Source organism: Zerene cesonia, chromosome 7 (genome assembly GCF_012273895.1).
Source record: "Zerene cesonia ecotype Mississippi chromosome 7, Zerene_cesonia_1.1, whole genome shotgun sequence".
NCBI classification, from domain to species: domain Eukaryota; kingdom Metazoa; phylum Arthropoda; class Insecta; order Lepidoptera; family Pieridae; genus Zerene; species Zerene cesonia.
The window spans coordinates 7,932,485-7,947,508 of NC_052108.1; the positions used below are offsets into that span (position 1 = coordinate 7,932,485).

At 32.5% G+C, this 15,024-nt stretch overlaps 1 protein-coding gene across 1 annotated transcript in view; it reads right to left on the reverse strand.

Annotated features, from left to right (window-relative positions):
- Positions 1-13,760, reverse strand: part of LOC119840737 (tRNA dimethylallyltransferase) — a 171,155-nt gene extending 157,395 nt beyond the window's left edge. The window contains exon 1 of the mRNA XM_038367456.1: positions 13,582-13,760. Within this exon, the coding sequence (XP_038223384.1) occupies positions 13,582-13,719 (138 nt within the window). The 5' untranslated portion in view covers positions 13,720-13,760. The remainder of the gene's footprint in view (positions 1-13,581) is intronic.
- Between the last annotated feature and the right edge of the window lie 1,264 nt (positions 13,761-15,024).

The following is a 15,024-nucleotide window of genomic DNA, read 5'->3' on the forward strand; positions in this document are numbered from 1 at the left end:
ATTTTGTGTGCATATTAGGTACGTCTGAGAATCAGCCAATATACATTTTTCATACCCCTTAATGATAAGAGTAAGGCAGAACAGCGTTTGCCGGGTCAGCTACTTATCATATAATTATTTAATAAGGTTTTTCTAAAGGCGTTAATCGGACGAACGGACAGTTCATAAGCATACATATACTACTAGTAAAATTATTGTCCAATCAAAATATAGCACGTAAGCGAACAAATCTATCCGTGATTAAACCACGTATTTAGTTTTATCCAATTACTGTTATGAAAGGTTACTCATTCCCCACGATGACTTGCCTAAAGCCTGGTCACAAATAAAAACCAATCAGTATTAAATAAACAAAATCGTAATTCTGTTATTACAAGTATTAACAAGGTTCATTGTTGAATTAGTCTCTTGTACCTGAATGGAGGTTATGAAGAAAACACAAGCCACAACGTGTCTTTTTTTTGTTTACGTTATAAGGTTTTAATTATAAGAAAACTCTGTTATTTATACAAACATTCCTATATTTTTTTAATACTTCATTGAATATGGCTGTAATAAATAATTAATGTTCTACATACTTCGACGTTAAATCGTGTTGAATATAAACCGTGGTTTCATAGAAAAATAAACATTGTCTTTGATACAAACGAAGCAGATTCTTACTTCCACTATATTTTTCGTTTTGCTAGTCGTTGAGCTTCCAATCAATTTGAGTAATTCCTTATACGTTTGATAAGAAATTACTATCATTGTGTCCCATTTTAGTATCTCCCCTAGGGACGACGGTGGTTTTGAAAATAATTATTATCTATATTTGGAGTAATTTGTTATCTATCAGTTTAAGTATAAGATACGATGAATAATTTAAGGTAAGGTCTGAGCAGAAAAGATAAGAAAACACGTAAGGCAACAATAGAAAATTGAAAGAGAAAGCAAGAACGAATTTGCATAAAAATAATCCCAAAACATCCATGTGACAAATAAACTAGGTCTAAAAGCGAAAGAACTATTTTCGTTATCTTTATCAACCCCGCGTAAAAACATATTCAATTGTTTAAAATTCTATGACATTTTTCTAGCATTCCATCGCGTTTTCTTTAAAAGCATAACGAGGTAAATGAACCATATTAGAACCACTAAACACCATTTATGTAACAGCAAATATTAAAGTAGCTGTATCAGAGTAGAACTTGACATATACTCAAAAATAAATGTTGATACAACTGCTTTAATAACGCATAAATCTTGCGATTGAATTTCAATGGACTGTCATGGGAGCATTAGAAATTCCGATAAACCTTTAGTCGTTTACGTTGACGGCTGTATAAAAATACGACATTGGCCGAGGTCGTCTCGGTGATATTATTAAATCGTTTGATGTACTACCGGATCAGATGCAGTTAACAAATTCATGTAGGCTATAAGCATACTGGAGTTGCCGGTACTAAACTTAGCACAGTTTGCCTGCCGTATGTTCGAGCACTCGAGCCGATTTTGATATCATAAATCATTGTTAAACATGAAATTATATTGCTGATAATGTAACAGATAGTCCTAATGTTGCTGGTATCACTTAGAATCGGTATTTCAGCAATAAAACTAAGATATAATCATTATACTGTTTATAGTTTATACCTTAACATTTGATATAAGATCAATATTACAAATGCGAAAGTGTGTTTGTTACTGTTATTAAGCTAGTTTTTACCGCGGTGAAGCTTCATTTCTGTGTCGCAGGCTTCTATGTTTTATAGTTTAAATTATTTTGTGCATTTTCTTAAATACATTTTTGTCTAATTCTAAACCCTCCGGTTTTATTATTGGTACATCGATAATATTGTTTCTATCAGACAATCGCTTTATAGCTCATAAAACACACGAACCAACGTATCGTGCTGATAAAGAAAATAGACAGCCTATATTTACTCCTAGTCAAATAGGTCGGCCCAATGCAACCCACTGGTTATCTTCACCTCAAACGGAAATTTGTAAATGTTAATATAGAAAAGGAAAGTGTTGACACTCGCCAAGCATACGAAAGTGTTACAGTGCTAGGAACATTGCCAATTGATAGAAGCAAAAGGAATATTTATTACGCCAAGTGATTCGTTGGCTAAAATTATACCGATGACACCATATCGTACACGCAACGTGGAACAAATGAATTGACCCATTCCAGCCCATTTGGGAGTAGCTTACATTTACTTCTGAATTTCAGCGATTTACACGCGAATGTCTGGCATAATTGCGTACAAACTTCCGTTTAGTATTTGCAGATATGATCAAATTATTATAACGACTCGTTTCATTAGCATAAAATATTGCAGTCTAATTTAAATATTTCTTTTACATGAGTATTGTTCTGAATGTAGCTACCTATACTGGACATAATCCATATTAATATGAGACATTGTTCAATAACCATTACAGTTAAATATACATCTAAAAATCTGTTGTCAAATACTTGTCACTGTCCGACATGGCTTCGTCCGTGATGCATATATTGCCTAAAACACAATTGAAATTGATTCAGTAGTTCGTGAGGTAAGTGGATTCAAACAAATTCATCAGCTCTTATCTGTATTATTAGAAAAGATGTATCGAGAACGCTACAAAAATCTAAACAATTAAAAAAAAGGCCAAAATCAGTAATGACTGTTATATCCACAACCATTTAAATTGTACATTCCAATTAAGGACATGATTTCATTATCACCTTTGGGCAGCCTTGTCTCAAACGTCTATTATATATTTGTTTACGAAATTCGCATAAATTTACAGACGTCACGTTGACATTGTATTATTTGTAGTTGAATAAAGAGGTGCTTAACGACATGGTTCGTACGTATTATATATGGTAATTTTTATTGCTCTTCCGCCCTATAAATTATACGCTATTGAAATTTTAATTTGTTAAACTACTTGATAGTGATAGCAAATTATGATTTTATATTACACTAGCTGCGCCCCGCAGCTTCAACCGCGTAAGTGTGTATCCCGTAGGAGTATGGGGATAAAAAGTTTCCTATATATATTCCAGTTGTCCAGCTGTCTAAGTACCAAATTTCATTGCAATCGGTTCAGTACTTTTTGCGTGAAAGAGCAACAAACACACACACATCCTTACAAACTTTCGCATTTATGTATAATATAAGTAGGACTAGCCGTGCCACGCGGTTTCACAAACATCATGTTATATAGCCTATAGCCTTCCTTCAATAAATGTAGTAAGTTCCTGAGATTTAACAACAAATCTCTTCAGATTCATATTATTAAATTAACAAAAATTGCAGCGGAGAAGACGTTTTATAATCGGTTTATGCCTTTCATTACTGCCAATACAAGAAACTTGACATTTTAAAGTGTAACTGCCTCTCTGCTTGCAATTTGCATCTTACTCGAAAACATTTCTCATTAGGTAGGTATTCCTACAATGTTGCATTACAACACATTTTTACTGTTTGTTTCATTGACTCATTCATACAATTCAATATGTTTAATGCATTTGGCTTATGAATTGGACACTTAATTACTAATGTAATGCTAATATACAATTATTTTATTTATAGATATGTACGCGACAACCCTTCCTCTGTAGGAACTCAGAAAGAGTACCTATTCACTTTTAGGTTTAAATTGCCATTGACCGACCTGTTGTGAGTTTTTCAATGACGGATTATTTATTTGTATTTATAGTACTTATTTCTGTATGCTTTGGTTTGTTTGCTCAATAAAGAATTTCTATTTAAACTAACTGATTTTTTTATGTTATAGTCGGCAAAGAAGCTGGTGCCTGATACAGAGAATGCTGAGGCGACGGCCATTTGCAGAGGCCTTACGTCTCTGCAAATGGATTATCAACTTCAAAACGTGATAAATAAAGGACTTATGAGGGGAATTTACAGGTATGGGCAGTAGAAGGGTAAGGTGAAAAGAATACGGGCTTTTTACAAATCGTTTTTCTCACAAAACCTGCATTTTGCCAAACTGTGCCTTGTCTTTAATCAATTATAAGCTACGCAATACTATATAAGATATTTCCATAAATCTGGTGTATCGTTTATATCAATACTACGCCCATTTTACGTACTAGTCTGGGCGCGAATGATCTCATGATGCGTCAGACCCTAAACGCCCATTGCACGACAGTTCGTACACTTTTATGGGTAAAGTCAAAGTGACTTATATTTGCATAAGTATGCGTGAGCGTCTCGCAGGATTATGGAATTTCGAGTTTTTTGGTTTTATACACCACACAGTTGGTTTGTGTTTTGGCTTTTATTTGCTATATTTAAGTTTCCGTAGCATATAAAATTAATACATGTCACATTTTGGGCAGACTAACCTATTCTTCAATGATACGTTTTTATAAATTGTAAATAAAATTATTATTGTTAAGTTTGTATTGTGCATTTTAACTCCTTTTGAAACCATAGAAAAATTTACAAATAAGCAGTTTTTTTGGTGTAATTACAATTATAGTTTCCTTGGTTTTTTTTATTTATTTTTTGTTCGCTTCATTCGAGCCGTTACTAAACGTTATTAAATAGAATGCCATTACATTTCCTCGATACAAAAATTCCTCAAAAACATTCTTTACACACTCGTAACTAGCTGTAACCCGCGGAGTCACGCGCCTGGTACCCGGGTAAAAAGTAACCTGTGTGCTGATGCAGACTATAATCTATCTGTGTACCAAATGTTATACAGATACGATAAGCTGTTTTCCATCCATCCATCCAACCATACTTATAACCTTTCGCATTTATAATATTAGTATGATTTGACCGTAGCCGCTTATCACGTTAACCTTATATTTTACACTGCTAACACGAAACCGTCAACCGAATGAAAACGAGAGTTGTTTTTATTATTTATCTTTTACTCGTTTGAAGAAAATATTTTTAAAGCCATGTAAGGTATCACGACCTTGAACGATATTCGTGCTTCATAGGCTTTGGTAAAACCTAGATTCTGATTTTCCCTTATATATGACAAAGTGGTGTGTGTATCTCATCAGCATACAATACTATTGTTTTATAAGTATTGTATATGTGTGTACTTCTTCAGGTGCCACGCAAGAACTACTGAACCAATGTTGATGAAACTCTTTTTTTCAATATTAAATTAAATAAATGAAACCTTTTGCAACAAGATACTGTCGTTGTAAAGTTGAATTACTTAGTTGAACGTTATTCTTGCACAGACTTTTCCATGTATTCATTTTTAATCTCGTTATTAAATATTTATTGTAGTGTAAAGTAACATAGTATATAAAAAAGTTAATTATCATAAGCATAAATAATTTCAAAGATTTAGTAGAAAGATAGTATATTTTTCATGTTCATATAACAATATGAATATTTCATAAGAAAATTATTTATTTTCGCCACAATAGGTCTATTTGGTGTGTAATCGTTTATTTCAACGGGAACCTTAACAGATTTCTTAAATCGCTTTACAAATGTAGTAAGTTTAGAAGGAATTGTATTTTTTTCTTTATAACCGACATAACCAAAAACGAAGCATGTTCTTCGACTAATTTATTTTTGGTTTTGTAACTGGATAACTCGTTGGGTTTATAACCAATTCGCGTTATTCTATTTGTATTTGACAAATTATTGTCATTTGATCGCATTTTTGAATCGGGAGTGCTACCTCTCCCCAGGGTCGTGGACGACCTATTTATTGTACCTATATTTTTCGATGTACGCACTTATTTATTCATGTTATTATTACAAACTTTTAGGCTTGGGAACATATCTTTAGATTTGTGTTATGTAATTTTGGGTAGGTATTTTAAAATTAAACAATTTTATTTTAAATAATGTCTATATCTTATTGATTTCAGACCCCATGAAACGATGATGATGAATTTTCATATGGATTTTATTTTTCCACATTTCAGAAGTCCTCCTAAATCCTATTCTACTAATCCTACTATGATGTGTGTGTTTGTTGCTCTTTCACGCAAAAAATACTGAACCGGTTGCAATGAAATTTGGTACGTAGATAGCTAGACAACTGGAATAACATATAGGCAAATTTTTATCCCGATAGTCCTACGGGATACAGCCTTATGCGGGTAAACCGCGGTGCGCAGATAGTATTTTATAACCCTTAAACGCGTTCAAATCGCTTTTCCGTTGGGAGCTTATTCTCCCACCACACTCTAGGACAGAACGCTCCACGCTGCAGCCACCAGATAAATTTTCCGTTCAATTCTTTTTCCCGCCAGGACTCGTTCTAGAACCTTCTACGCAACAGCTATCACATGAATTTTCCGTTGAATTCTTTTTCCCGCCAGGACTCGTTCTAGAACATTCTACGCCACAGGCAGTACTCCGTACAGTCAACCCGCCACACCGGAGGCACCGCGAGGTGGCGCAACCTTGGAGAATACGACGAACCCACCGCGGAATGCTAACAGACGAACTGGCCGAAATCGCACACTTGCCGAAAGTATGTGCCAAATCCGCAGATAAAACGTGAGACCTTGGCCGACTAGTTTTATTGTTGTCTACCTTACGTGCTGCGAGGTGCGATGGCGGGTTATGGTTTTCAGACATGCTTTTTATGGATAGTTTGTATTTATTTTGTACGAGAGTTTCTTGTTGGTTTTCAGAATGAAATATACGGTTTATCAATATTAAGTTCATTCGTTTTTTAACATCTTTTTCAAACGAAACTGAACTTAATGTGGGGAGGAATAATAATTCAGGAATCGAGGTAGGCATATTTACTAATTACTACTTCATAAGGCCATATCTATATATATATGATTAGCGTATGTGGTTGTGGAAAAACAAACCTGAACTAAGATCACAACTTCAACTCATAATTTTTGCGTTTCTTTTACGCAACCTACGAACCTTTTGCTAGTTGAATTACGATTGTTTTTATACATACTTATAGAAGGTAAACGAACACAACGATTCGGTAAATGTATTAGAACTAAAATATGTTATTGTATTAAAAATATATTTTTCTTCACTTTGCAAGGAGCATTTTATCAAGATTACGTAAATTATGGATTATCGGCGAAGATTCTCGAAAGCGAGAGTGAGTAAAAGTGGAATATTTGTGTATACAATCAGTCACCGCTTAACATAATGCGATGTTAGTCGAATCTGTAATTCAGACTAACTTTCCGCTCACTCCTATATAACATACTTTTATAAGCATCACCTGAATATCCGTAAGTTTATGTGTATCTGAATCCTTTAGAATCGATATTGATCCACAGGCAGATTTAATTCATACTTATCAAAGATAATGCAATAATTTCCCGAGTTTCTATATTATCCGTATAAGAGCAAGTTAGACAATCTAGTCTCATTCACTTAAGCGTATATTTTAGTTTTTATACTATATTTATTATTTCAGTTTTATTCCAACCAGCCTACCTTGAATAGACTTTATTTCGTCTAGGATTCAGTTTTTCAAGGTTTAATTCAAAGCGTGCGTAAGGTCGTCTGCTGAATTAAATTAAACACCATCGTTTCCTTTGTTTGAAACACAAATTTTGCATAAATCCATAAACAATCAATTTTATATGTTAATTCTGATGTTGAAATGTTGCAAAATATTACGATGTCATTTATTAAGTTCTAAATTTAAATGCTTAAAAATGTAAGTTTAGTAATTAATATTTTGAGGTCACCGCTGATATTGAATCAGATAGCTTAAAAGCAGTAGACATAAAAGACTCATAAAATGATACATTTGTGTATCATATTATAACTACTGGAAGGTTACATAGTATGTACATACGAGTACACTTAGATCAGCCACTGTCAAAAACTGATAATTATTCATTATATTATTTATTTTTAATATAGTTTCATTTACCACTTCATCTGGTCATATATTAAAGTGGTCATAATCAATGTCTTTTGAATCTAGTAGAAGACATTGGCATGGCAAGAAAATGCAGAGTTCCTCTACTGGTTGGAGCCGTTAATAAAGAGTTGATTTTAATTTACCTTCATTGTTTGATTAGATATATAGCATATTGAAAGTGAGTCTCTGAGAGCAATAAGCTTTACTTGGAAGACGTTTCTGCTAAGAACAGCAACCTATTTGTACAAAATTTACCTAATACTAGAAAAAATATACGCCTAACATTATAAAGTCATATGCACAGATATATTATATGCATAAATACGTGAACTCTATACCATATTTTAATAAAAACAATTAGAAAACATTACACAAACTACTACGTTTATATCGATCGAATATCGACCACTGAGCGCCCGCTAATACAGATTAAACATTCCATTAAAGTAGCAGTAAACTAATTCAGTAGTAAGATGTAGCATATCAATAAAACACCAAACAGAAGGTTACAACAGCGATATGAATGCATATTAAAATTCCCGATCGGAGTGTTTTAAAAGTGACCATTAAAATCTAGTTCGTTGAACGCATTCTTCTCATCTATAAAAGTCGCAGAAAGGTGTTAATGAGAGAGTTTACGTGGGCACTAATTTCGGAGACTCGTTTAAATGCACGGTAAAATGTTTCATTGGCCCAATTCCTGGAAGGGTAATTACATAATCCGATATACGTACGTTAAAATTCATTTTACAACAGGGTTAGGGAATTTGATGATCAACAATTTTTTTTTGCTCTGATGCTTTCGTATTTATGGCACGTTTTGTTTTTTGGATCTTTTACAATTATTGAGTAATAAAAAGGTTTTAGTTGATAAAGCTATGACGTGATATAACGATGTTTATTTTTAACCTAAATCTGTATTGTCAATAATTCGTAATGGATACCTAGTTGGGATACATTATTAGATAATATCAAAAACTTACTTAACTTGACTAATGTGTATTTTTACAAAACCAGCGTGAAATAATAGCATGCTATTGTGTTTCGTACGGTGAGTGTGGGAAACCACCGGGTCCCATTTCCTTTTTCTCAACCTTCCCAGTCCATTCCTTCTTTCCAGTCATCAAACGTTTCCTTATCCCTTACCCTTTAAAAACGGGCAGCGAATATTTATGGGCGGTGGTGATCGCTAACCATCAGGCGAACCACCAGCTCAGTTGTCCGCTATGACATTAAGAAAAAAAAACTTTAAAGCTTTGTCCGCCTTGCGTATCGCCTACTAGATTTGATTCAAATTTTCCTACACAATCAATTCTATCAAATAATTGCGTATTCTATATACCCTCAATTCCATACAAAATGTGTCCATTGATCAATTATTAGTGATTTATCTGATTGTCCAAGATATACTGCAGTGACAGCGACCTGAACGAAGGCTACTCGACGTCTTATATAATTCGAGTAGACAAACTCGGACACTGCGAAATTCCCATGCAATTATAAATTGTTTATGTTCTTTAATTACTGGCAACGGACGATTGCATATTTATATTCTATATTTATATCATTTATAACGGTTTATTTCGGATGTGGTGTGGAGTGTTTAAAAATGCATTTAATTTAAGTTAATTAACAATTACTAACAACTAAAAATGATACACTAGGATAGTCTGGTTACATATAATCTATATTTATCAGTTTCCCAACAACAGTGATTTCGGCTAAAAAAAATTAAGCTAAAAGTTAAAATAAAAAAAAAAAACACGTAAATCATAGAATCAACTCGGTAAATTGTCTCGTCAAAGCACATTTTACTTTTCTATCCTTAACAGGATTATAAAATAACTCATAAAATTATTGTGTTATCATCGATCCTTGCTAAGTGTACAGAGTTTGACTTAAATCTGTCCGTTTGAAGTCGGTTAAAATCGAGTCTACAGCAATCGGTTCGGTCGGTACAAACATATAGGTGAAGCAAATATGATTACTTGAATCTTAAGCATCATCATCATCATCATCATTATGTTTCCACTGCAGGGACTCGGGCCTCCTATGAGGGATCACAGGTCTTAATATACCACGCTGGCCAAACGCGGGCTGGTGGGTCGTCGAAATTTTGATGCTTCGACATGTCGATTTCCACATGATGCTTTCCTTCAAGGTGACGGTGAGCAGTGATTATGTGGATAATGTGATAAATTGAAAAATCAATTTATTTCTTGCACGCTCGTCTGGTCTCAAACCTCCGACTTTTCGCTTCAAGTCTGAGGTCCTAACCACTGAGCCACCACCATCTCTTATCTTAAACAATCTCGGACAATTAAAACAATGTTGCTAAAATGTAAAGTAATTTAATACGAAGCGCACATGTCGGTGTGTGGTATGAAGTGTATTTTATGATGGATCATAATGAGTAATAATAGATAATTTAAAAAGTAATATATCAGAGTGGTATCTCTCAGTGTTGTGATATCCATTCAGTACATTATCATTTACCAATAAGGCAATATTTTTATCTTCTGACAACATATCGGCTTAAAAAAAAATCAATTTAATACATTGTAGTATTTAGCTGTTTAAAGAGCAATATTTTTTTATAATATATAACTAAACCATTACCAAATTTTAAGAAATAGACCCAATTGCAAAGGGAGGTATCAGTTTTCAAACTAAACGAAAAAATTCGAAATCGCATCACCCAATTGAAAGTTCCAGACTAGTTCTAGTAACAGACCCCAAAAAAAAAATCAGATGAATTGAGAGTAGCTTCCTTTATTTTTGAAGTTGGGTGAAAATTATAAAAAATACGATATTTTCCCGCCAACAATTTATCTAGATTTATCTCTTCCTTTCCCCTAAACAGAGCTCCCATTCAATTTAAAATAATTGATATACATAAATTATGCAGGTTTATTATTATCGCCAGTATATGCAAACGTACAAATAAAATCGTTCATTAAATGTTCTAAAATCTGCAGGACGCAGATGGGTCGTGAACTCGCTTTCTTATCGTCTATGGAACCCTTAGCGGGAGAAAACATGGCGGAAGTGTCACTTTTACCGCCAACCGCCAATTTTAAAACTAAATTATGTGTCACTGATGTCTAGTTCCTTCGCTTGGTTTCGTTTTACTACATTTTTCTTTACCTTTTGTTTTAATTACGCAACCTGAATATATATATACACTCTCTGTTATTCTTTCCCACTTACCGGTTTATTTTATATTTTGAATAAGTAAAAGCTTAACAAGCAACAAAATTACAATGATCATGTAAGTATATCCTGTACAAACATTACATACCAATAATTAAAAGAAGCCTGTGATTTTGGTGGAGGTAATCTCAAATCTACTGAACTGATTTTGATGATTCTCTCACAATTAGCCACATCTCTACCGATTCTGATTAACACAAACTTTATCCGAGCGAAGCCTGGGGAAGCGGCTAATGAAAATAAAGTAATATCATTTATCAAACGAGTTTTTAATAAATTAAGTTCATGACATGATGTTAAAAACTAGTTAGGACATAAAATTAAAAATTGGTTGTGTTTAATATACAAAAAGCCCATTTTGTAATGTATTAATTGTTCACTAGTAACCCTAAGTGACACGAGAATTTAGTCGTGTTTTAAATCAAGCAGTATAATTCCGTACAAATCATCTCAAGAGCAACTGAAAAAAAAACATTGTTTGCCCATCCAACTTATGACCAATTCAACGTAATTTCAACTGTCAACTATCATGGTTCATGAAACTGGTGATAGCAGCCGGACAGACAGACAGAAAGACAAAGTCTTACGGGTAAGATTTACTCAATTTACCCTGTGGTTATGGAACCCTAAAAAAACAGTCCGTTGTCAACAATGTTATTCAGCTGCAATATATAGATTCCAATCGATCTATCCTATATCCCTCAAGCACACACAAAAGTTGCCTATGACTGAAACATACATTCTAGTACAAATGATAATGAAAATAATGAAATTAAGAAAACTGGTAAAATTTGTTTAATATTCAATTAATTTTTTGCTGGGCGTCCAATGAAATTGTGCTCTGATAACAATATATTTTTGCATTAAAAAGATAGAAACTTGTGGGAAGAGAGGAATAGGCATTCAATCACGCCAGATCCATGTATCTCAAATAAATATGCACATTACTTTAAACCTCCCAGAGGTTTTCAGCAGCCCTCACAAGCTGCTTAGCTTCATGGAGGAGCTGGGATGGTTCCAGCTTTGACTGGCTACCCCCCTCCTTTTCTTTCACGCAAAATAGGCGCTTGACGTCGAGTTGCGGAAAACGAGCCCGTATTATTATTATTATTACTTTAAACCTCAGTGGTTTTTCTTTATTTGCTACACAACATTTAACTTGTTACTTCCTTTTTTTGTTCTGTTAATAAAAAAAAAATTATAGTAACCATACTAATATAAATTAACTAGCATAATGAAAACGTTAATAATGTTCAATTAACAGAAATTGAATAATTACATACAGCTTTTTATTTCTCTACTCGTAATATAAACCTAGAGTTTGTTTGTTTTAACAGGCTAATGTCAAGAATGACAGCCAATTTCAAAAACTCTTTCATTGTTGGATGTGTACCTGAGTGCTACAGGCTGTAACACAGGCAAAGTCGGGATGGATAGTAGTTATTTACAATTTAATACTTAAGTACTATATCGAACTCACCAATTTCTTTTCAATAAACTAATAATCTTGCTGAAATTAGAATATCTAGCTAGCTCTAGAGCTAGGCTAGTAGAACATATCACTCTCCGCAAAATTCTATTATTCTCATAATTACGATTGATAATTTATGTAAACACTTTATATGTTTTTGCTAAAACATCATTAAATATAGAGAAAATGACGACGAACTTACAAAAGTTTTATTAATTGGTTGATATCTATTGTATGATCAGAATGAGGTTAAACTTTAACAAGCATTTTCCTAACAGGGTTTTCTCAATGTTCTTACATGTATCACCAAATTTGTGGCATTTTTTAAATATTTTTTCATTATATTTCAGTCACATGAGTGTAACGTGAGTTAATATCCATACATCATCATCCCTCTGTATTCAATTCACTGAATTTTTATTGTTGAGCGAGGCATATGTGGTACTGTAAAAAATTATTTATTTGATGGAATGATAATACAATTTTAATGATTTAGAATTATATAAAAATAAACTGACATACTTTTAAAAGTTAAACGGGTGTATTCATCTATTCATTATAAGTAAGTTTAGGAGAATGAAGAATGGTGACTTAGGTTTCAAGAGAAAATAATCACATATATTTTAATCTCTGTCAATATTGTTGCTTATAAATGTTATTTATAACGTTTAATTCGTCAATTTTATGAAACAAGAAATGCATCATAGGAGTTTCATCTTTATACAACTATCATTTAGATAAACACTTGTATTAAGTATTAAAACAAACGAGGTTAAAACATGCCTTCGTATTATCATCATCATTATGCCTTTGTATATTATAACATATTTTTATAACAGTTTTCTGTTTGTTGTGTAGAAGTCGGTGGGGTTATATTTACTGTACTTTATTCGATTTTTTCTTATATCTAATATTCATATTTTCACATTTTAAAATTTGCTCTCATATAACTTGACTTATAAATTATAAAAACACGAACACAGAATACGATTTACTCCTGAAGACATCATATTTAACTCTTATATGAAAAGATTTTGAGGTTAGAGTAAACTTACTTGCATAGAGTCGGCACTGATTATTTCTGTTCCATATCTTTGAGCTAATTCCAAACTTAGCTTAGTTTTCCCCGTTCCTGTTGCACCCAATATAATCACCATAGGTATTTTCGAAGACATTGCAGTTCGAAAAGCCATCGCGCACAAACACAAACTTCACACACGTGACACGTAACTAACTTCACTATTGTTTTGATGTTTGAAGCATTGAGTGATGCGTTTCGTTTCAAGTAAAATTCGTTCAGTATGTCATCGACCATTAATAGAAACATTATTTGTTTGTCTTCAATTACTTAGTTGTTTTCATTGAAAATATCATTTAGTTTACTTTGATAAATTTTCTTACATGTAGTTGTTTATTTGCATTTGCTTATCGGTTCATAGTTTTCCACAATATTGTCCCTAGCTTATCGCGTGAGGAAGTAAGTTTTATCAAGGAGTTCTATACTATATAACATTGCGTCGTATTCTTAATTATTATAGCATTAGAAATATTACGATACCACTTATATACTAGAACATTGTAAACAAACTATTTCCATCTCAAACGTAATAAAATGCTTCCGTTACAATGTTACAGGTATTTAAAGCTTACCTTTTGTGTTAAATTCTCACGTTATCGGTTATACTCATATTGTGCGAATGTAGTCTAGTTCTTCAAATTTGCCAAATATAGTGAGTCTATATGATTCAAAATAACCGAGCTTACTTCTACTGATAAATACTAAGGCTTTTTGAATTTATTGAAAATAATTTTCTTTTCATACATTATTATGTTATTATGGATTTCAAGGCATAAGCGAAGGCGTAAAGGCGAAGTAGTAAACTATGAATTCATATCTTATTTAATTTATTAAAGATAAAGAAGTAGAGATATCTGCAATCTATAATAACCATATCTAATTTTGAATGACCTTATAGATTATAAGTAGTAAGATTTTGGGCATCACTAGATAAAATAGTAGATAATTACTAAATAACAGCACTAAATATTTACATCTTTAAGTATTTCACTTAGTGACGTGGCATACCTCGGATATCTTAATCAAATAAGTTTGTTGGACTACAGAGATTAAAAAAAATACAACTGTCACCTACTTCCACATGTATGCTTCGAGTTTTTACTTCTTATTAAATGTATTAACACAAAGTTATATAATATAATACTCCATCGTGAAATTAAATTCCTTTTAAATTAGTATAGATTTTATAACATTGTATCTCAAGTTTAAATTTAATAGATGATCGTTTTATGTAATAATCATTTTGTGCCAAGGAAATAGTTCTAGAATAGAATTTAGACTAAATAGATGAGCCTTTCCAAAATTTTTAATTGTAATTTATACTTATTGTTTAGGTAATTTCAATTACTTTCATGTTTTTTTAAACAATACATATATATATATATATATATATATATTTATATTTTTTTTTTTCTTTGTT